Source organism: Rhipicephalus microplus, chromosome 9 (assembly GCF_043290135.1).
Source record: "Rhipicephalus microplus isolate Deutch F79 chromosome 9, USDA_Rmic, whole genome shotgun sequence".
Lineage (NCBI taxonomy): Eukaryota > Metazoa > Arthropoda > Arachnida > Ixodida > Ixodidae > Rhipicephalus > Rhipicephalus microplus.
In genome coordinates this window covers 9,229,007-9,250,978 of record NC_134708.1, presented here as the reverse complement: position 1 = coordinate 9,250,978, position 21,972 = coordinate 9,229,007, and the positions used below count along the sequence as shown (strand labels likewise).

The following is a 21,972-nucleotide window of genomic DNA, read 5'->3' as shown; positions in this document are numbered from 1 at the left end:
CGCCCACATGTGATAGGTAAAATAATCTTATCATTCCCGTGCTGACCGAAGCGCCACGCGTTGCAGGTCCCGTAGACACACAAGATTCCCATATAATGTATTTGATGTGAAGCTCCCTAAGGCGTGGGTTGTGCGTCCTTTGTATGTAGTAGCCACCTCTTGTTTTAGTTCTCGGAATGTCCGCTGGACGGCGGCACTTGTATATGATGAATATATGATGAGAAGATGCGAAATGGCAGTACCTGGAGCGTTCACTAGGTGGACGGACGGACAGACAGACACAGACAATATGCGGACGGGCGGGCGGGCGGGCGGACGTGGTCAGCGCATAATTCACGGTTTGCCGTTAAAACTCTTCGAAGCGTCGCCCTACTCATCATCGTTCACTCCGTGGATGTGCTGTGATTTTTTATTAGGAAACTGACTAGCCCAGCAAAGAGTGCTTCAGGATTATATTTGCTCATGTGATTAACATAATAAAATTATGCTAGTGAAGAAGTTTAGCGAATTCTTTATAGCTTCTACGCACAATTACGCAATCGTGACAGTGATGTTCCGTGCTACGCCGTAGAATTTCCATTCAGAGACATGAAAATTCCATGTTTTGAATATTTTTTCCTGCAAACGCTGACGGAATTCCCAGCATATTTCCCTGTACAACAGTACTGATTTTCGCCACTATCCACGCACACACATACTATATTTACACGTACCTGACGTACATGGTGACTTTTGAAATCATGATTGGCCTCTCCACTGCCACAGAACAAAAGCATTCATATACTGTAAGTACACCGCACATTGTGGGCTTCAAGTCTACCACAAAAGTGATCTAGAAACCGCTCCGCGTAAATATCAGAAACATCCGAAGGGCTATGCTAGCGTGGTACATGCGACAGAACCAAGTACAAAAGATGAAGGCGCACTAGTGACCGCTAATTATCGATTGTCATAGGAGAATTTGACAATTTCTGAAATTTTTTGTAGTATCACGAAGATTTCTTTTTTCCCCTTTGTCTCAAACTGACAGGCAGAAATTCCCCGAAAAAGGAAAAACTCCCCGCACGGAACATCACTTAATCGCTATCAAATGATAACCCTAACATAAACACATAAACACGTTTTATGTGGAAAAGCCAGAGTTAACGGTGTTAAAACGCAACGTGAAGACAGTTTAGGAACTATGCAGCATTCGCGTAGAGATATAAAAGCTCATCTGAATATTGAATGAAGCACACGTTATAATTCAGAACAGAAGGAGAAGAACAGCACACATTAGATAAATTTTAAAAATAATGATAAGCCACAGGCTTGGTGCCCTCCGTGCACTGTGAGCCATTGAACACGTGACTCATTTTATTTCTTTCCACTGCAGGAAGTCGATATCGGTGAGCTTCGAGCAGTCCGTCAATTCGTTTCTGCGTAAATAAAAAAAGAAAAAGAAACCCAAACAGGCCACTGCTTTCCCAATTCTTTGCCTATCACTTCGGATACCATTTCACCTCTCTTTTTTTTTTTACCTTCCATCCAATACCTGCAGAAAACTTATAAGTCCGCTATTTTGAAACGTTTATCTAGTGTTTTATGTTTTTCTGCCCTGTTTTTCAAAGAATTACATTTCTGCCAAGGTTTTGAGTAATTCTTTGAGCATATATTAACTGCATCAATTTTCCTATACGAACTGACCGCTTAGCAATAGTTTCACGCATACTGTTTGCATAAATATGGGTGCTGCAGAGCTATAAAAATGAGAAATATTTCATTTCAATGTTTCTGGTCGTTTTAGCGATTAGCAGCACACTGACATATAGCAGCACGCTGGAAATTTAGATGTCTTTCAATAATGCGCAGTACCGTCCACTCTTAAAGGACCCACTACAATGAGTACCACTGATATTACCGGCATTCTAACAAGCAAGTGGATAAGAAAGCAACTTTTACGCACGGCACTAGTCTGTCAAATGAAATGAAAACTGCGAATCAGAGGTAGTCTTGCGCAAATGTAAGCCGCCATGTTTTTGCAAGGCTGAAATCTAAGCATACCGTGCACGTATGTGTTCCTTTAACGGAGGACCCGTCTGTACATTGTAAGTGGCATCAGTTTCAAGTAGCCTCACGGCACGACAAACGAAGCGATATCTACAGACCAATCGCCTGAGTTGGCATTGCTGTTCAATGTTGCAGCGTATAGTTCAAATGGCTTACCCAGGCCCCTCAAGCCTCAGTGCACTGGGTTGAATTTCCTGAAGGGTGTCGCTGTTGGCACATATTACATGGGCTAGCAGTGTTTGCCGTATCGTCCTAAGCTGACCTGTGCAGAGGCACACAAACATATTGATTAGGCAACGATTGTGAAAATTTTAAACTGATTCATTCATTGCTTGAGTACAAAGAGACACGTCGACTATGAGAGACGTCATTCATTGGTGGAGGACTGTGCGATAACCTCATGTACTGCCCGGGTTACTTACTCTGAGTGCTGTGAAACATTCCATTTTACATATTCACATAATGTTGCACACCCTCATGATCCAAGCAGGACGGGCGAAAAATTGTGATAATTATGAACAATAAAACGTTAACCAAAACATTTTCACATCCAAGTCTGCCGCACCATCTGCTATGACATTGTCCTCGAATCGCCTCTAAGAGACACAACAATCTGACGCGTCGCGACAATTGAACGATCGGCCGCTCCCTGTGCAGATCCTGCTGGAGCACCGTCCTCGTCTTTCGTCGGCTCACAAGGCAGTCAAAGCCTTCTTGCGCTTTCTAGGGACTACGGGTCTATGTGAACGCCTTTGACTTTTGCATAGTGCCACCGCTGTATACATGTCAGCACAAGTACGGACAATTTCCTCCTCTTGTTCCTTTTTCTCTTTCTCATTTTTATACTCCAATTTCCCATTTTCCCAGCGTAGGGTAGCAAACTGGGCAAGTGCCTGGTTAACCTGCCCACCTTCTTTCTTATCCTTCCTTCCTCCCTCCCTTCCTCCCTCCCTTCCTTCCTTCCTTCCTTCCTTCCTTCCTTCCTCCCTCCCTCCCTCCCTTCCTCCCTTCCTCCCTCCCTTCCTTCCTTCCTTCCTTCCTTCCTTCCTTCCTTCCTTCCTTCCTTCCTTCCTTCCTTCCTTCCTTCCTTCCTATATGGTAGGTTGTGGGGTTGCTGACACCCCCTGTAAAGTTGTTTGCGCCAAGTGGGGAACGTGTCTCGCACAGAAGCCATATTTCAAGTGTGAAAACCATCGGACGATAGATGGCGTTGTATTCGCGTTGAGTACGAACACAACGCCATCTTAGGAGCTCACAGGAATACCCCAAATCACGGAGTATAAGGTGATATGGGATGGAGATCATTTGAGGACAGGGAAGTTAGCAGCAAGATAAATTTGAGAAGCGATTGAGAGAAATGGGGGAGGAGCGTTGGGCTAGGAACGTTTTCAGCTACTTGTACATGAAGAATGTCGATACAAAATGGAGGAAGCGAACCAGGAAATTGATTGGTGAATACTTAGAAAACAGCAGGTGGCCAAACCAAAAAGAACTATCGGTTAAGAAGAAAGTGAAGGAAACAGAGACTGACATGTGGAGAATCGGCATGATTAAGAAGTCCGCACTAGAGATCTATCGAACTTTTAAGCAGAAAATTGCCAAAGAAAGGATCTATGATAATACTCGAGGTAGTTCTCTACTGTTTGAGGCCAGGACGGGAGTACTGCGAACCAAGACATATCGGGCCAAATACGAAAGGGTAACCACAGTATGCAGTGCGTGTGGAGAGGAAGAAGAAACTGCCGAACACTTGATAATGTTCCGTAAAGGGCTTCACCCTATAGTTTAGGATGATGGCGCAAAGTTTTTCAAAGCACTGGGGTTCAGGTACAGGGAGGGCAAAATAGACGTTAGGCGGGTAGAATTAACTAGAAGAAAATTGTCTGATCGGTGGCTAAAGTCAAGACACGAGTGAAAATTAAACCCTTCACTGCAAAGTACCAGTCCTCAACTTCACTATTTAAAGAAAAAAAAAAGATAAACCTAGTTTTTGGTTCACTAAGCATTGCGGCTAGGCGGCGTTAGCCGCCGCCCGATCTAAAGGGTACAGCCACATTCATCCATCCATCTATCCATCCATCCATCCATACCACTGTTGGTAGAGTGGTAGCGCCGGCGGTGACCCCTGGCGGCGGAAGGCACGCCTTGGTGGCGGGCGGGAGTTGAGCGAGTCTCTTCTGCGCGTGGCGGTTGCCGCGAACGGTTGTCTCTAGCGTGGGTCCTCGGCGCGGGGCACCGCGGGCCTGCGCGTCGGGGGTCCTCGTGGTAAGTCAAGCGTTGGCGACGCCGCCTTGGGTGTGTTATTGTGTGTTTGCCATGTTTTGGAGTGTATGGAAATCATGGTGTAACGATGTCCTAGCGTGTTCATTACTGATGTATCATTCGGCGGACGATATCATCCTTCTAAAATTAGTTAAATAAATGTATGTATGTTACGTGGTTTGTACCGACCGCGTCTGCTGTGTCCGTTCACTCCAAGAGCATGGCGAGGCGCTCGCCTCGTCGAGACCCCACAAGGTATACATGACCTCTGAGGGGACCACCGAGTTGAAGTGGCGAATGTGTTTCAAATGCTGTGGGTATAATTGCAATCACAAATCATTCTTGAAAATAATGTGTGTGCGTGCGTGCGTTTTTGTGTGTGAACTTTTGTTTTGCGAACAAAGGAGTCGAGCTGCAGTTGTGCGATAGTGTAACCTGATCTGTCACCAGAGCGCCAAGCTTTCCATGAATCAAAGAGTGCGAAAATTTTAATCTTGCCACATTCCGTCGAGTACAGAGTGACTTTCTGCGGTAACAGAGATCTCTTTTGAGAGTGTCGAACAGTTTCATCTTTTACAAGCGAAAGCCTTTGATGCCTCACCAAACGCTCGAGTCGTCCATCAGCATAGCTGGCGTCGGGTGATGCGAAAAGTCGTCGTCACGCGATGGCGTCATGGTGACGTCACTATGGCGTCTTTTGCGCCCCGCCGTGAGGTCATCACATGGCATCGTCACTTAATCAAAGGTGGGCCAATCTCAGAGGCGATGCCAAACTACGTTGGATGCAAAACAACTTCTAATTGATGCCCTCTCACCCCCCTCTCCCCCGTGAGTTGAGGGTGGGGAAGACGGGGGGGGGGGGGGGGCGAGCATCAGCTCATCGACTGAGAAGTAAAGATGGCCTTTGCCTTCGAGTCGCCTTCAGCAAATTCGTATGAGGCCGTACCGTTTCTTTTTTTTTCTGTCATGTGTGACCACCTACGTGTTGTAATGCTGCGAATACTTGCCTGGAGTGAAGGAACCAGCCTGCCCGCCATGTTCGTAGTAGAACCTGTCACCATACTTGAGCCTCCGGAACATGGGACCGATCAGGCAGGCGAACGTGGGTCCCACCATGGACGCAGGCATTGTGCGCTCCGCCAGGCCAGCAGAGAACAGGTCCACGTCCCCGATGTCGCTGTCGCACACGATCACATCAGGTACATTGTCACACCACATCAGGTGCTTCATCACATAAGGGAATCACATTGGTGTAGCATCACGTGCTACGTAACGTCAAAAGGCAGAAAGTTAGTGTTCCACACTTGCCGTCTACTAGCGGCACTGACAGACACTAAGAAGTATAAATTGACATATATACCCTATAAAGTGAGTGGGGGAATGACCGCCACCCTAGCTCAGAGGTAGAGCATCGGACGCGTTATTAGAAGGTCGCCGGTTCGGATCCTGCCAGCGGCAAGTCATCTTTTCATTCACTTTTCTTTTTTTTTCAAGTTTGGATTCCGATTAACATCTCTCGCTATTTATTTCTTGGCATCATTGTATCTTAGTTATTAATATTACGTCTGACAAAGAAAAAAACAAACCGAACCCTCAAATTCACACTTCTGTCCTTCAGTTGTATTGTGCAATAATAGAAGATGTAATAGTGGGTGACGTCAAGTTTTAGCTAACTACGCAAGCTGCAATTAACTTCAATGGAACGGGCCAGCAGTCTACAATCAATGGCATGATAGGGATGAGCCTATGCTAACGCATTACGGCCTCTAGAGCGCGTAATAAAGACTGGCGACATATTTTCTATTTTCTTATTCTGTTTAATTATCCGCCCGCCGCAGCATTCTAATTATTAATGATACTCGACTGCTGACGCAAAGTTCACGGGATCGAATTCCGGCCACAGCTACTGCATTTTAGATAGAGGCTTAGATTATTTAGCTTTAAAGAAGGTATTAACAAAACTTTACGTTCAATCCCGTTGCAGCTCAGTAAAAACACCCGGCAACAAGCCTTAAACCTATACAGACCTTACAGTAGGTACTAACAAAAATTTACACTCATTCTTGCTGCAGCTCAGTAAAAACACCCGGCAACCAGCCTTAAACCTGTACAGGCCTTAAAGAAGGTATTAACAAAACTTTACGTTCATTCCGGTTGCAGCTCAGTAAAAACACCCGGCAACCAGCCTTAAACCTATACAGGCCTTAAAGTAGGTGTTAACAAAACTTTACGTAAGGCGAGGCGGTGCTTCGGAAATTTCTGATGGCAGAAACGAGACATTCACGAGAACGGGGTGGGGGGAGTAATATTTAATTGAAAAGAAGACAAATGTGAGCCCCGTAACTGTCTCTCAATGGGAAGGACACCTCAACAGTAGCTCACAAGGGATATGGGTGAGAAGGGATTAAAAGGATAGGGTTAAAAGGTATGATGATAGAGAGAGCGGAAGGAGAAAGGGAGGCGCAGGGACAGCCGCGTACGGATGTAAGGAACAGATAGAAAGGATGAACATGGTCGCAGGAGTCTGAAGACGGGGCACCACTCGGCGAGAGCCCTTGTCGGCGTCAGGAGATGGCGTAGGGCGAGCCCAGTCGGTCAGAGCTGCGCTGTCGTCGGAGATCACGGGGGTACAACCGGTAGGCACGAAATCCAGCGAGCGAGTCCCACGAGAACGAGATAGAGACAGGACGGGCGCTGTCCTGTGCATCTCTCATCCTGTCTCTATCTCGTTCTCGTGGGACTCGCTCGATGTATCTGTCTCTCCCGTTCTCGTGAGTGTTGAAGTTGAATCGATGGAGCAGATGCTTGACAGAGGGGAAGAAGACACGTAAAACTCGTGTCTAAACATTTGCACCATCTACTCAAGTTAGATATGCACCAGTAGCTCAAAAGCAAACGCTAATAATCTCGCGAATGTCTCCTTCTTGCGCTCGAACATTTTACGTTACTTGAAGCAGACGTAGTCTTACTCGTAGAGGCCGGCAAAAAGCTCCACCGCGTCTCTGGGCATGAGTCTTTCGAGGTGTTCGAATTCATCCAACGGGACGTCCGGTGCGCAGTGGCGCACGTAGTCGACGTAGGGTCTCAGTCCATGGTCGCGACCTCGCTGTATGTCGAATGCGAACAGGTCGACGCCGAAGGGCTTCGGGCCGTCCGGGCGCCGGAATGCGTGCCTGGTCACATCGTGAGTGCCGTATCTGCGCCCAAGGCACACTCGCTATGACATTGCACCAACGAGGAATAAATAAATGAGACTTTCGAAAAGTTAATTCGAGCGCGAAAACTTGACACGATCACTTACACACGCACACACCCATGCATCAAACACACAGTGCATGGGTGTGTGCGTGTGTGAGTGATCGTGTCAAGTTTTCGCGCTCGAATTAACTTTTCAAAATGCTCTACCAACTAGCCCAACAACAAGTTCTCGTAGAATAAATGAGACGCTCGCGTGACGCTAATTATGCTAAGCTCTGGCTTCTAAAAGGTTCGCGCACGCTGCAGTTCATTTCCTACTTTTTAGGGGCGAAGCTCCTTAAGGCGTGGGCTGTGCGTCCCCTGTATGTAGCCACCTCTCGTTTAGTTCTTGCAGTGTCCACAAGATGGCGGTACCGTCTCTTGTATGTAGCCACTTCTCGTTTAGTTCTTGCAGTGTTCACTAGATGGCGGTACTTGTATTTGATGATCAAAAGATGCAAGATGTTATAAACTAGACGGCGGTACTTGTAGTTGATGATGAAAGATGTGAGATGTCATAAAATAGGAATGATGTCACATATGGCACGTGTCATTGGTGAAAGGCAATCGTTCGATTTAGTGCGGCGACGTATGCTAGGGGGGGGGGAGCATTGTAATAAAATCGAGTGGGCAAAATGTACGGAAGATTCATGGTTTACCAGGTTTTCCTCCAGAGCTTCGCCCACTCATCATCATTGACTTCGTGGATATGGCGGCACTTTTTTTCTTCCTTCCCCTTTCCTTTCTTCCCCTTAGGGGGATGGCGAGGGAGGGGTGCACGCGTCGCTTGAGCACCTACTGCGAACATTGATCAAAAGGGCGCTATCTCGACAAACGTCAGTGGACGGCTCGCATACCCTTATCTGTAATGTGTTCTCATCGCTTACACTTCACGTAGACGCGACAGAAAGCATGAAAACCGCTTCGATGCATGGAGCGGCCGCATTCCCTAACGCCAGCGTTTCGTACGGTTACGCGAAATCGAAGCCAAAAGAGCTAGCTGCTAGCCTAACTTTGCATCACATTCCAGCTCATTGTTACCCCATTCGTTGCTTCGCCATTAGAAAGAAACTGATTTCTTTAGAACAGTAAAGGCAATAAAATGATGCAGCAAACGAGAGCATTGTGACAGCTCTTAGTGAAGCAGCCTTGCCTGTCAATCTTCTGAGATGGCTTCCGCAACCTGCTGGCGGTGACGGCATCCATGACGTCGGCACCGTAAAAGGCGAAAGGGTTAAACCAGTTGAGGCGCAACGGTAAGCGCAACTCATGTTCTCCGGGAAGATGTACTCTGAAATGATAACAAATCCAAGAATCACGTTTTGTTTAGGTAAATGAATGCATGAGAAGAAAAATATAACACTCCAGTGCCATGTGGTGCATTTCCTTCTAATTAATTTTTGGTGGATGCTTTTTGTTAAATTTGAATGAGATAATGAGAAAGTAGACTGTGCTATAACCAGCTATCCCAACACCACGAAAGTGATGTTTAATTAAAGATAACCGAGAAAAAGAAGAAATTATCAGAAACCGCATGCACACATACGATTTCCAGTGTAAAAAAAAGTCACAGCATTGCCGCAGAGGCGAAGCAATGAACGCGATAGCTTGTAGATATAAAAATGGCGTAATTGATACTGTGCTTTGAGTTCATTTCGTTAGCCATCACGAGCCCTTCCAGGTCATACAGTAAGAATGTAAGAATTTACGAGAAAAAATTCACGCTCGTAATTTAGTTCACGCAGTGAAGCACTCGATTATGCACTTGCTTAGCTTTCTGTTACAAACTTATGACGTTGGCGAGATCCACCTGCAATACTATCGCATTAGTGCTCTATCAACGACTAACTACAAATGGGCCAAAATAAAAAAACTGCAACAACTGTGACGTCCAACTTTTGATAACAGCAACTCTTGGCTTTACTTTTCATTATACTTAAGTTAAACAACCTGATGAATAATTTCCATATTTACTCTTGTTTCCTCCAATAATTTATCTTCCTCAAGAGCAATCACTTTTAGTTAATCTAAAAAAAGTCGCAGCTTTGACGCAAAGGCGATGCAATCAATGAACGCGATAGCAACAAATTGGAAGGTCACGCGCTGAATGAACAGCAGATCGAAACGTGCCCCGCGTTACTCACGCACAAATGACGCACCAAACGTACTCTCAGGTACAGATGAATGCGAATAAGCCTCTCAGTTGTTACTTCGCTGTGTCTGAAAAGCGCGCCCTTTTCGCAAACGGAGACTGTGCAAAAATTGACCTTTGTGCAGTGACCTTTGTGCGCCCGATAACTACAACAGAATCGTTCCGGTAAAAGCCCAAGGCCAGCCAAGACGTACGATGCTCCCGACCGCGAGATAAGAGCGCGAGTGATCATCCATCCCCCTCCTCTCCGCCGGGCAAAGTACGCGTAGGAGATGAGGGCGCGCACCGCCGCGTCGTGAGGATGTGGCGACGCGCGCTCATTGTGCCATCTTGCTAGTAATGTTGAAAACACGATAGTTCCCCCCGAGAAGTCCGTCACCAGTGGTAGGTGGTAGATATAAACAGCTTGCCGTTTGGACGTTGGAGAACATGTTTTTCCGTGGCTCGGTAGTTAATTCCCCCCCGGAAAGATGCTTGCGACATCGCACGCTTTCCCACTGGGTCGGGAGGTTCCTCGTAGTTCAGTGCTTTCTCCGCAAAGAGCGCTCAAAGCCGACACTACTACTTCCGCTGGATTAGGAAGCGACGCCATCACAAAGACACGACTGTGTTGCCCCCGAGACGGCAGTAGACACTGCTTTAGTCTCAGAGGTGGTATAGTTTAAAACGGCCGCCGCAGCGAGCACTCGCAGCCGACAACGTTTAAGGGAGCAGAGGAGGAAAGAACAGGAAAGGACCGGGAACCAGCTTTTCGGCTCAAGTCACAGGCATCTTTCTAGAGGAGACGTTGATCTCGCACTCAAGATTCAGAGGTCCCACGTTCGATTCCACGTGGCAGAGTCTTTTTCTAAACTATTTTTCATATTTTTCTTTCTTGCATTTTATATATATATATATATATATATATATATATATATATATATATATATATATATATATATATATATTGAGATCTAACATACAGTAATGCCAAGGAATGTACAGGGGAAGTTATTAGAACCAATGGAATGCCCACGGCTGGTTATTTTTTCATCCACTTTTCTTTCTTCTTATTTACATTCCATTGGTTCTAATAACTTCACCTGTACATTCCTTGGCATTACTGTCTGTTAGATCTCAATAGATATATATATATATATATATATATATCCGGCGTTTGTCGCCGGATATATATATATATCCGGCGACAAACGCTCCTCCAATATATATATATATATATATATATATATATATATATATATATATATATATATATATATATATATATATATATATATATATATACGGTGAGTGACGGCGCCAACGCCGGCGGCAAAATCCAGCCGAGAGTGTCCATATAATTGCTATTGCAATAAAAGTAGCGCTAGGCGGTGTCACAGCATAGCTGCAGGGCACCTACCTGGCTTGGCTATAGTCTTTTAACCCCTCACCGGTCTCTTTCCCACCTCTAACTATATTACGCTATACATGTGCTTTCTTGTTTCCTGCTTTAGCAATATGCTACAGCAACTGGGCGAGTCCCAGTAGCATGCCTCACCACTCTAGTCCACTAAATTTAAGGGAACACACGGGCAGCAAACACCTGTTAGGGGCTGTACCTTGCAACCTCTCTGATAAACTATCTATAAATAGTATTTATGTGGTGACTTAGCACGTATTAGTTTATGATGATGAAAATTTTTTTTGTTTACAGCATGTGGTGAAACTGAACCATAACAACTCTGATGTAAAAAAAAAAAACTGCTGTTTCTCAAGAGAGTTGTTGCGCTGCACCTTACACATTTATGTTAAAGGTGATGCACGCTTTACAGGAGCAAAGCTAAGCGGCAAAGCTGTTGCAACGGCCACATTCAGTCGAGCCTCATGTTTGGAGGAAGAGGCTGTAGCACTCGCCACAACAATGGCTGTTCGTTTGTCATTGTAAGTGACACAGAAACTGTCATATACAACTTCGGAGCACGTATGGTATACAGGACAGCCTCAGCAATTTTCACCCGTAAAATCGCCACAATGGCAAAACCGACGTCATGTTCTTTCGTTCCACATGGTTTATTGGAGAGAACTTGAGCTCCGCAGCAGAATGAATAAAAATATATAAAGCGCGAAGGAGTTGTCGACCGAGCAATGTGCACAAATGAGCGTTGGGGGGGGGATGATGTAGCAGGGTTTTTTTTTTGCAGGCTTTTGCCTCGGCGCTATTTATTTTTTAAATTTTTTTTCGGACCCATATAATTATGCCGATAACATTGCTCTAGTGACGAAAGGGCGAAGCTCTCTCCTATCAAATCGAATGGTCTGTGCAGCATACAAGATAGATAGATAGAGAGAGAGAGAGAGAGAGAAGGAACAACACGCACTTTGCTTAGAATGCAGGTAATACAAACAGGCGCTCCCAGACGCCGGCAACTAAACGCATAAATGAACAAAACCAAGGGCATTTCACGCGGTAATATTGAGTCTCGTCTACTATTTTCACTCACGTCTCATTGTCGTCGTCAATTATTGAATGACCCAGCCGAAGCGCTGCCGTTGTGAACTCGTTGTAAACAGTAGCGTCCACTGCAGCGTCGTATTTGGTGTAACCCTCGCTTAAGGGACTCAGTTGGTTCCGCTGAACACCTTCAGGGCCCAAGAGTTCTCCTAGGAGTTCGTTATAAACGGTGTGCTGCAAACGTGCCTCCACGATTCGTCTGTGACATACACATGAAACGCGGAGTGTTTCAACAACAACAACAACCACAACAACAACAACAACAACAACAGCAACAACAACAACAACAACAACAACAACAAACTCAGCGTCAGTGTTTTTGTTTCTTTGGGCAAAAGCCTTCAATGCCTCATCGAAAACGAGAATTGACCATCGTCGTCCACACGAGTATTCAAAAAAGCGTCATGATGTGATGACGTAACCACATGACGTCACCATGATGTTACATATTGGTAAAATTTGTGACGTCAGCATGACCTTATTATACGACGCTATATGACGACATCTTCACATACATAACGTCACTTGTTCAAACATGAGCCGAACCTAGAAGAACTAAAAAACCTCATGCGGTGCAGAAGTCCTTCGAGTGTCTATGCAACCGGCTGAGGAGAAAAAGCCGAGTTTTTCACCTTAGAGTTGTCGTATGCAAACGCATGAGGAACCCTGTGACTAATTCGACTAATTCATAAAATGTTCATTAACATTGACAGCAAACATTTAGTACATATATTACGCATTACAGAAGGGTACCTGAGTTTTCAAGGCATGTACATTCATAAAGAACTCTTAGAAGGACACCAACTTTGAGATACGCATCAGCTTCGAAATTTCAATGTCGTGTATTTTCTTTTGTTTCGCGCGTTCTTTGCGCTGGCTGTCACAAGCTTCCAAACATAATAAGACATGATATTGCTGAAGACAGCAACACAGTGTGTTAAAAAAATTTTTCACCTCTTCAAGATTTTGTATTCCCCGGATATCCTGCCTTACTTACGGTTCCAAACAATGCGAAGAAATTCACTTGCATTTGAGTAGGTGATCATGATAATCATTATATCAAGCATCAACATAATAATAATCACTTCATAGTGTTTATATTTTTAGTCACTCACCCTTTGCTCACGCGACGTGTATTACTAACTATTACCAACTACTACCTCGCGTCGGAACAGTGGCAGTAATTATGGTGATAGGCTGCTGAACCGAAGGACGCGGGTTTGACTCCGGCCGCAGCGGACGCACTTTGATGGTAAAAATTTTTCGGATGATTAAACTATGGCGTCGATCGTAATCATATTGTTGTTTACGACGTAAAACCCCCGATATTATTGCAACTAATACTATTACTATTCCTGCTGCTCATACTAGCACTGCTATTACTACTACGACGACGGCACAGTGTACGTTAAAAAGACTACATGAAAATCTACGTGAGGTGACAGCGCCTTTTGGACCACAGGTGGAAAGGGAGCTGCCTTTGTTCGCGCTAGTTTGAATATTACGTCCAGAGGTGCGCGCAATCAGCCGGTCGATGACTACCAACCAGTTCCCCCAGCAGCGCATCCCATTTGTCGTATCGCATGACTTGAACGTCTTTCATTTCGAGCGCCATCTGCTCACCTTGAGTGATTTGTGTGGTTCCAAAACCACCATATGATTATGAGAGACGCCGTAGTGGAGGGCTTCGGAAATTTTGACCACCTGGGGGAGCACACGGGCCTACAATATTTCCGCCTCCATCTGAAATGCAGCTGCCGCAGCCAGGATTCAATCCCGCGACCTGTGGATCAGCCACTAGACCTTAGCCACTAGACCACAGCGGCGGGGCACCATCTCCTCACCTGGATACTTGAAATAGTTGTTCGTCGTCCCAGTGAGGATTGATGTGTGCCATTTTTCTCGCTACGCGGTTGTGTTCCCTGAACCACATCGTGTGCATCAGTAAGAGGCCAGAGTTCTGGTTGAGTCTGCGGTCTCCTGTGAACGAGCGGAAATAAACGAGTAATCAGATGAAAAAAAAAACTGAACTGAGTTGAAAAGTCGCGCAAGGTGGGGTCGCAGCAATGCTTGAACTCCTGAAATCATAGCGCGGGAGAATCGTGCGAAAAGTTTGGGACCTACGTGCCCGAATTTTTTTATCAATAAAATTTTGCCCCCTCCACCAGGCTAGCCGTAGACATGCACGTTGTCAAGCGGAGAGGAGGAACGGGCGAGCGGGGACGAGAAGCACATGTGAAAGGGCGGGGTCAGGCGTGGAAGAAGAAAACCTACAGTCATCCCGAGCGCTGATGGTGTGACGTCAGCAACGAGATGTCCCCAAAGCTTTGCATTACTTTGCGCTCCATCACTGAGGCGTCCTCTCAGCTCCACTATCCTGTAGTGCTTACGAGGTTAACCAAGTTAAAGCCACAATGCATTTTTCTATTCATTGTAAGGACCACTTCATTAAACAAATCCCAGGGGGAAAAAGTACGCCACTAATTTATACAGTCTATAGGAATTGGCTATTATAGGCAAATGTTGTTTTGTTGATAAAGATATAACGACGCTGTGAGCATCATTTGCGGTTATGTCGGCACACACCATTGAAGCAAAAGTGGGCCGTGACCTCGCTCACCGGCCTCGAAGCAAAAACGGCCCTCTTTCAATTTACTGCACTGGTCAATCCGGGGTCGTGAACTTGCGGGCAGTAGTCTTGAATCATTGACGAGTTGTTCCTTAAGTAGACCTGCAGAGATGTACGCAAGTAATGGCAATCGTAAGTCAGTCGATCAATCAACTCGACATAATTACGTAATTATGCCAGACATAATTGCGCAACTATCCTTACTCACATGTTAACACAATTCACCTGATAATTTCTCCAAATACTTTAATAACACACTTGTAGTGTAATACTACCCGAGTATTAAAACATCCCCCTTCTCCCTCCGCCTTTTTAATTAAGTTATCGTGCTTTAAATAGCATGCATGAAACTTCAACTATTCCTTAATAACCAAAGATGAATGTGCAAATAAATCTCAAGCGTGTTGCGCAGGACAGTTCTTAGACCGAGTCTTTTTCCATTGTCCAAATTCATGAGCAATAATTTATTTATTTATTTATTTATTTACAGTACCTACAGCGCCCGCGAGAGGCATTAGTGTAGGGGGAGATAACGATTTCGATATGCAGAAAGGCGACAGTCCATTAACACTGAGTGATACGTCTACGACAAAGAACGATTTTTTAAATACATGCGTTTTTTTTTTCCTTCTCTTATTGTGGCACCATTATCGAAGCGCACACCCATAGGCCTATAGCCTTAACAAATTCAACTGAAAGCGTTCTGCAAATAAAGTTATTACTCTATCCTTAGCTAATTGCCTGGGGACACGCCCGCAGACCAAGACACACACTTGCATACACACCCGCATGTACAGAATAGCCGATATAAATTAATGCTCTCACCGCTCCTTAGAAGACGAAGGCCTCGCGTCTGATTTTCGTTAGCCCCGTAAACCGGTGAGCCGTCGATGTATGATGTAACAAAGTTAACTTGGTCCCGACGTCCTGCACAAAATATAGGTCATGTTGGGAACAGCGAGATAGGCATGCGTCATTACGCCAGTCTAGCGGCAAGGCACACCAACTGGTTTTACGAAACGGCGTTTCTTTTCTTTATTTATTTTTTTTCTTTTTGTCAAATTCTAGATTTCAACACTCGGCAAAGGCGCCAGATGGCACTTTTCCAGCAGCACGTCGAGATTTTTAGAAGCACTAAATACAGAACATCAGGATATTGCGAAGCGACAGGATGTCCAAACACGCATTTTAAGACATAATGAGTAAAATCAACATTTTAAGACATAATGAGTAAAATTAACAACTAAACAGGGAGTGAAAAAGAAACTGAATAAAAATCTTTGTTAAAACTACAACATGCCCAAATTTATTGTGTTCAACGCTCACTCAAGAACAGCATCATGTTGCTGTTTTTTACATTTTATTTTACGTTTTTTTATTCATCATTCCCATTTGTACATAAGGGGGTCCCAAACTCACAACCTTAATCATAATAATTGACGGCTTTAACGACTCCAACCACAAAACAATATGGCAGACCTGCTTTTAAACAATTAAATATTTAATACATTATGACACCAAGATTTGTGCTTACCCAAGAAGATGTCATAGCAAAAAAAAAATGTAGAAGTGGCTCATACTGCACATAACTAGTCTGTAGCTCACCCATTCTGCATGTGAGACACGGAGCCGATCGCTTGAAGTTCATGCAGCGGCTCCCGTAGCGACTGTAGAAAGGATCCTCGGCGGGTACGTCAATGGGGAAGCACTCGGGGTTCACACTAGCGTTCGCGCCACAGCACTCGAACGTGTCACGTCCTGCGCACGACAGCGGATCGTTGCACCGGCAATGATTCAGGCCACTCCTTAAAAAAAAATTTTGATTCCATGTCTCATAACGAGCTAACGAAGTATAAAACAGCCATTATGACACATAAACATCGTCAGCCTGACTACGCCCACTGCAGGACAAAGGCATCTCCCATGTTCCACCAGTCAGTTCGGTCATGTGCTCTCGGCTGCCACGTTATGCCTGCAAACTTCTTAATGCGATGTGCCCACTCAATTTTCTGTCTCCCTCTCACGCGTTTGCCTTCTTTGAGAATCCAGTCAGTAACCGTTGGTGACCAGTGGTTATCCCGCTTACGCGCTACGTGCCCGGCCCACGTCCATTTATTATTCTTGATTTCAACTATCATATCTTTAACCCGGTTCGTTCCCTGACCCGCTCTGCTTTTTTCTTGTCTCTTAAGGTTATACCCACAATTTACATCACTCATCGCATTTTCTTCAATTTAAGCTGAATCCCCTTTGTAAGCCTCCTGTTTTCTGCTCCGTATGCGAGTGCTGATAAGATGCAGCTACTGTGTACCCCATGGTGCATAAATATGTAGTTATGGCGCCTAACTGTAAAAATAACCGTATGTACGCTTTGTAGTTTTTGTGCCCTTCCGGCTTCGAACGTGAGGCTACGAAGCCAGCGACTTATTACAGCCAGTTGTAACAAAATGTGTATGGAAGATGGCGGCTGTCTAGTGTTGCGTTGTGCGTTGTAGAACAGTCTTTCTGACAAAATCCTGACGAAAAAAATAACGTACAAATTCTTTTGTTAACCTAAAACGATTTTACGAAGAGCTGTATCAATGTTTAAATCTAATTCAGACACGTAGATACCTTTATAAACACACACAAAAAAGTAATTAATATATACACTTTGCGAACGCATATCTGTATATTTAACATAAGGATTCGAACTAGTTTGATGCATGCAAAGATACAGATGTTTTTAATGTTTGTATATATTTTTTTTAAATTTGTTAGCAAGTAACATTTATTCATTAATTGAATTTTCCGTGTTCGGCACTTCAGACCACACACAAAAAAATGTGCTGCCCTGCTTAAGCTAGTTAACAAGTTGACTCGTCGATTTTTTCCCCTCGTTGTGCAAGAGGCATTTGTTTCTAGTTTCTCCGGCTGTCATTTTGTGCGCTCCACGCTTGTACTACGGGCACCACTTGTGAAAAATTGGCGCACCCACCAGCTTTTCGGCACGCTTAAAAGCAGGAAGCAGAGCTGTAGACATCACACGACTCCAACAAAAATGTGGTTCATAACAATTGAAAAGAAGCAGACGAAAAAAAATATGAAAGCCATTTCTACGCCTGCAAAATCTGAATTAACAACAGAGTTGGTGAGCGACCATCACCAGTTGAGGGACGCAGAATGAGTTCTTTTTTATCATAATATTTTAACGTGATAGCGTTATTAAAGAGCTCATTTCGCAGAAATACCGGCGTAGGCGTCGTTCGTTGTGAGCGAAAATATATCATCTTTGTCTGACCGAAAAAAAATGAAAAAGATGCAAATATAAATAACCAAATAGATGAATAACAAAAATTTTATGTCTGCGTGGAGATTGAACCCGTGTTGTTTGCGTGGCAAGCGGGTATTCGACCACACAGCCACGTTTCAGCTTGTGTATACAGTCAAAATAACTTCATCTGTTTGGAAATGCAGTGAAAGTAACTGGTGCTTTGCAAACACACGCAACCTGTATACATTCTTCACAATAAAACATGAAATATCACCATAATAATGCGTGGTATGCAGGCGTACATTGCCATCGCGCATCAGAACATGGGATTAACATAATGACTTCATAGATTAAAGCCAGTCACCCTCTACAAAAGGCACACGCTACTGCACCCTTAAAGTCACGTAGTGGGTGCATAGGAAGTTCGAAAAGGTTTCATGCACTAAATGTATGAAGTACGCACTAGGAACAGAATATCGCTATTGCATTGAGGTATCAAGAGCGAAGCTTAAAGGTTCCCCGATTTCATTTCTCCTTTCTTTCCTGCATCTTTAGTTTTCTCCCTCTGCTTGTTTTTCTTCTTTCTTATTCCTTATAGATTGCCCTCTTTCTTCATTTTCCTCCTCCTAGCCATAACGTCATTCCTCCTCAGCCTCACTATACTCTTTTTCCACACCCTGGCTACGCTACACTGTGCATGGCTATGCTGTGCTACGATCTGTTTGGCACATACCCGACTTCTGTGGCTCAGATTGTCATAGATTGTCGCTCATCACATACCGTCTCATTGGTCGTGAAATATCATTAAATAGTACTCCTCACCATGTCCTTGTCAGCAACAATAATAGCATGTTTTCCGAGAACAATAACCTTATTTTTCTACAATAAGATCAAACTATGGATCAAAAATCATCTAGGTCACTCTTTTAAACACAACATGAAGAACATACTGTTAAATTAACCTTTTGTTCATCTGTAATAAATTAATTTTATCATCAGTTCACCGTTCTGTATGGGAATTTCTAAGTTTTGTATAATGCTTCTAGGTTAATATATATTTCTTTTTTTAATATGCATCGTTCTGTATTGATTTAACTTTTTATTTGTTCGCTATTTTGCTCTTGTTACTTTTTTATGTCCGCCACTAATTATAGGAGGTCCCCTTGACAGTCTCGCACTTTAGGATCTCCTGATTCAGTATGTATTACGTAAGACATTTTTTTTTTGTGCATGCAATAATAACTAATAAATTTGAACTTGAACATACCTGCCGAGTTTTGTGTTTACGGCACCGGCATTTCTCTGAGCTTAACAACTGTGCCGATACAGGAAGTACAAGATGATGATCACCTTTCAACTGTACTGGTGGCAGTGCTATCTTATTCACAAAGAAATGCAGCATAACAGGCAGGGCCGTAGCCAGAACTTTTCAAGGGGGGGAGGGGGGCCTCAAACACACCTTATGTATGTTAGTGCGTGCGTTTGTACATGTACGTGTATATATACGCAACACAAAATGGAAAATTTGGGGAAGAGTTTGATGTTCCCACTCCTTGGCTGCGGTCCTGATAGCCGTCTCACCGACAGTCATATTTAGCGTTCTATGGACCACGGGGGATGAAGGTGTTCAGGCGTGAGAGGGTACGAGCGGTGACAAGCTTCTTCAAGCTAAATTTTTAAGCCTTGAGAAGGAATGGTGTGTATCAGTGACATTTCCGTATTGCTGCGCAGGAATGAATAAAAGTCTTTCCGAAATACTACTCTACCTTCTGTACGTATTGCTACACAACTCAGCATTCTAGGTGTGACGTGCGCATTTTTTCTCCATTTGCACAAGTGCAGTATGCTTCCAACATCGCTTCCGCTACAGCTGTAGCTTGCGTTGCGTTTGCGTTAGGCCAAAGCTAGCGGAAAGTGCAAGACCCGCTAGAAGACATTGTACCCAGGTTCTCGGAGAACTCGGGGCTTTCCTTGTCGACCAGGAAGGTCGCGCTGATGTCGTGCGCGACGAACTGCGAGAAGTGCACCATCATCGAGGACCAACGGCCGTCGTAGACCTTCCGCTCGGGGTGCACGGTGTAGGACACCCGGCGAGCGCTGGGCAGTGCGCGTCCGCTCCTCGCCGACACCCTCGGAGAGCTGACACCTGAACATGTAGCGCAGAACAGCCGGGTGTTGGTAAAAAAACAACAACAAAAGAACTCAGTTTCACCGCAAGGGCAAAAAAAAAAATATGAGGGAGATAGCGAAGATTGAAATGTTACAGGAAGTGAGACTAGCAGCTAACTCCTTTATTAAGTCGCAAGCCTTAGATTTCTTATTAAACGGAAAATTCGACCATTGACGGCGACCGATCCTTGACGTCGGGGACGAGTGACGCAATAAAGAAACCCGCGCTCACGTCACCACATGACGTCATCACCACCTCACAGGTCACAAAAATGTGTGATGTCATCGTGACGGACAAAATTCTGGCGTGACGTCATGCGACAACGCCACACGATTACAGACGATGCTGTTGTGGCGCCCTCCTTTGGGCGACGAACAAAAACCAGAGATCATGCGCGAATCCAACAAACGAAAATGAACGTGGCACTTGGCCGCGGCACGTGAATCCACGGCGCGTGTTCTCTGGTACCTTAAAAGGAAACTAAAGGCAAATAACAATTTATGTCAAAGTGAAAGCTCAATGCATAACAACGTGTAAAACGACAGTATTATTAACAGCAGTACCCTACTTACCAATAAATTAAGGTAAATGCACAAGAGCACATGCGCCACGAGTAGGACATTCGCAAAATGGTCCCGATAACGTGATACATGCCGCTTACAATTAATCACTAGTAATCGAACTAGTTGCACAAAATAAAGGTCCCTCCGTGCATTAGGAGACGTAATAAAATGCTGCTTGTTCTCTTCTGTTTGGTTCATAAAAAAAGAAAATGCCGGACGTTACTATCAGGCATGACGATAGTTATAGCCACGTGGTTATAGCGCGAGAACAAAATGACGACACAGAGACAAGAAGGACACGAAGGAAACCGCGTCCTTCTTGTCTCTGTGTCGTCGTTTTGTTCTCGCGCTATAACTATCGTCATGCCATACCAACTAGTCCAAGCTGCCATACTTCTAAGTTACTATAAGGAATGGTGCGAGTGCTTCCGGCGTTCAATTTTCGCATTGTTTAACTGGACAGGCCTTGCCATCTAGCGGGGCCCAGTTGAACCAAGCACGTCTGGCATCTTGAAGGCCACGGCAGGAGATTCTTCAATGGTCGTTGTTGGTGCTGTGGCAGCAACAACGACCCTTATAATACCCTCCTGTAGTGCTTGAAGTTACTGAAATGAAAAAAAAAACAAATGAAACTAAGGGACGTACCATCCGCGTAGGCCGGTGGCAGCAGCCGCCTCATGCAGGCTCCCGCGGCTCCCCATTCGGGATGCTCGACGTTGTTGCACCTGCCGTCAGCCTCGCGGAAAGGACGGGAGGCGTCGCACCGCTTTGCGCCGCGGTGCCGGCAAAGCGGCGACGACGCACATTTCGCTTCCGACGCCATCGCTGCGTTCGCACCCAGTCCGTCCGTAGGGTTCCGAGAACTGCGACGACATCAACAGCGCAGAACAGTCGAGAACCTGGGCCATTTGGTTCGCGATACTTGAAGATACTATCCCTCAAGAGGTAGGCATATAACAGCTGTATCTTGCCGGTACTTAGCTACGGAGCAGAAACCTGGAGACTTGCAAAGAGGGTTCAGCTTAAATTGAGGACGACGCAGCGAGAAATGAAAAGACAAATGGTAGGTGTAACCTTAAGAGACAAGAAGAGAGCAGAGTGGATTAGGGGACAAACGGGGGTTAGGGATATCATAGTTGAAATCAAGAAGAAAAAATGATCATGGG

At 44.9% G+C, this 21,972-nt stretch overlaps 1 protein-coding gene across 1 annotated transcript; it reads right to left on the bottom strand.

Annotated features, from left to right (window-relative positions):
- Positions 1–1,315: 1,315 nt before the first annotated feature.
- Positions 1,316–21,661, bottom strand: LOC119164845 (chorion peroxidase). The gene is made up of 12 exons (XM_075874333.1): positions 21,452–21,661; positions 20,016–20,219; positions 16,426–16,578; positions 15,646–15,747; positions 14,812–14,922; positions 14,036–14,171; positions 12,181–12,390; positions 8,702–8,839; positions 7,281–7,508; positions 5,319–5,488; positions 2,206–2,311; positions 1,316–1,418 (listed from the first exon to the last, which is right to left on the bottom strand). The coding sequence occupies exons 1-12, from the start codon at positions 21,627–21,629 to the stop codon at positions 1,352–1,354; spliced, it is 1,803 nt and encodes a 600-aa protein (XP_075730448.1). The 5' UTR covers positions 21,630–21,661; the 3' UTR covers positions 1,316–1,351.
- Between the last annotated feature and the right edge of the window lie 311 nt (positions 21,662–21,972).

Bases quoted from the DNA above. Each gene is read 5' to 3' on its own strand.
- LOC119164845 (XM_075874333.1), bottom strand. From the start codon at position 21,629: ATGGCGTCGGAAGCGAAATGTGCGTCGTCGCCGCTTTGCCGGCACCGC. The intron at 14,172-14,811 runs GTGAGCGAGGTC...GCTCGTTCACAG, and splicing joins CCGTTTTTGCTTCGAGGCCG to GAGACCGCAGACTCAACCAG. The intron at 8,840-12,180 runs GTGAGTGAAAAT...TTATCATTTCAG, and splicing joins ATTGACGACGACAATGAGAC to AGTACATCTTCCCGGAGAAC.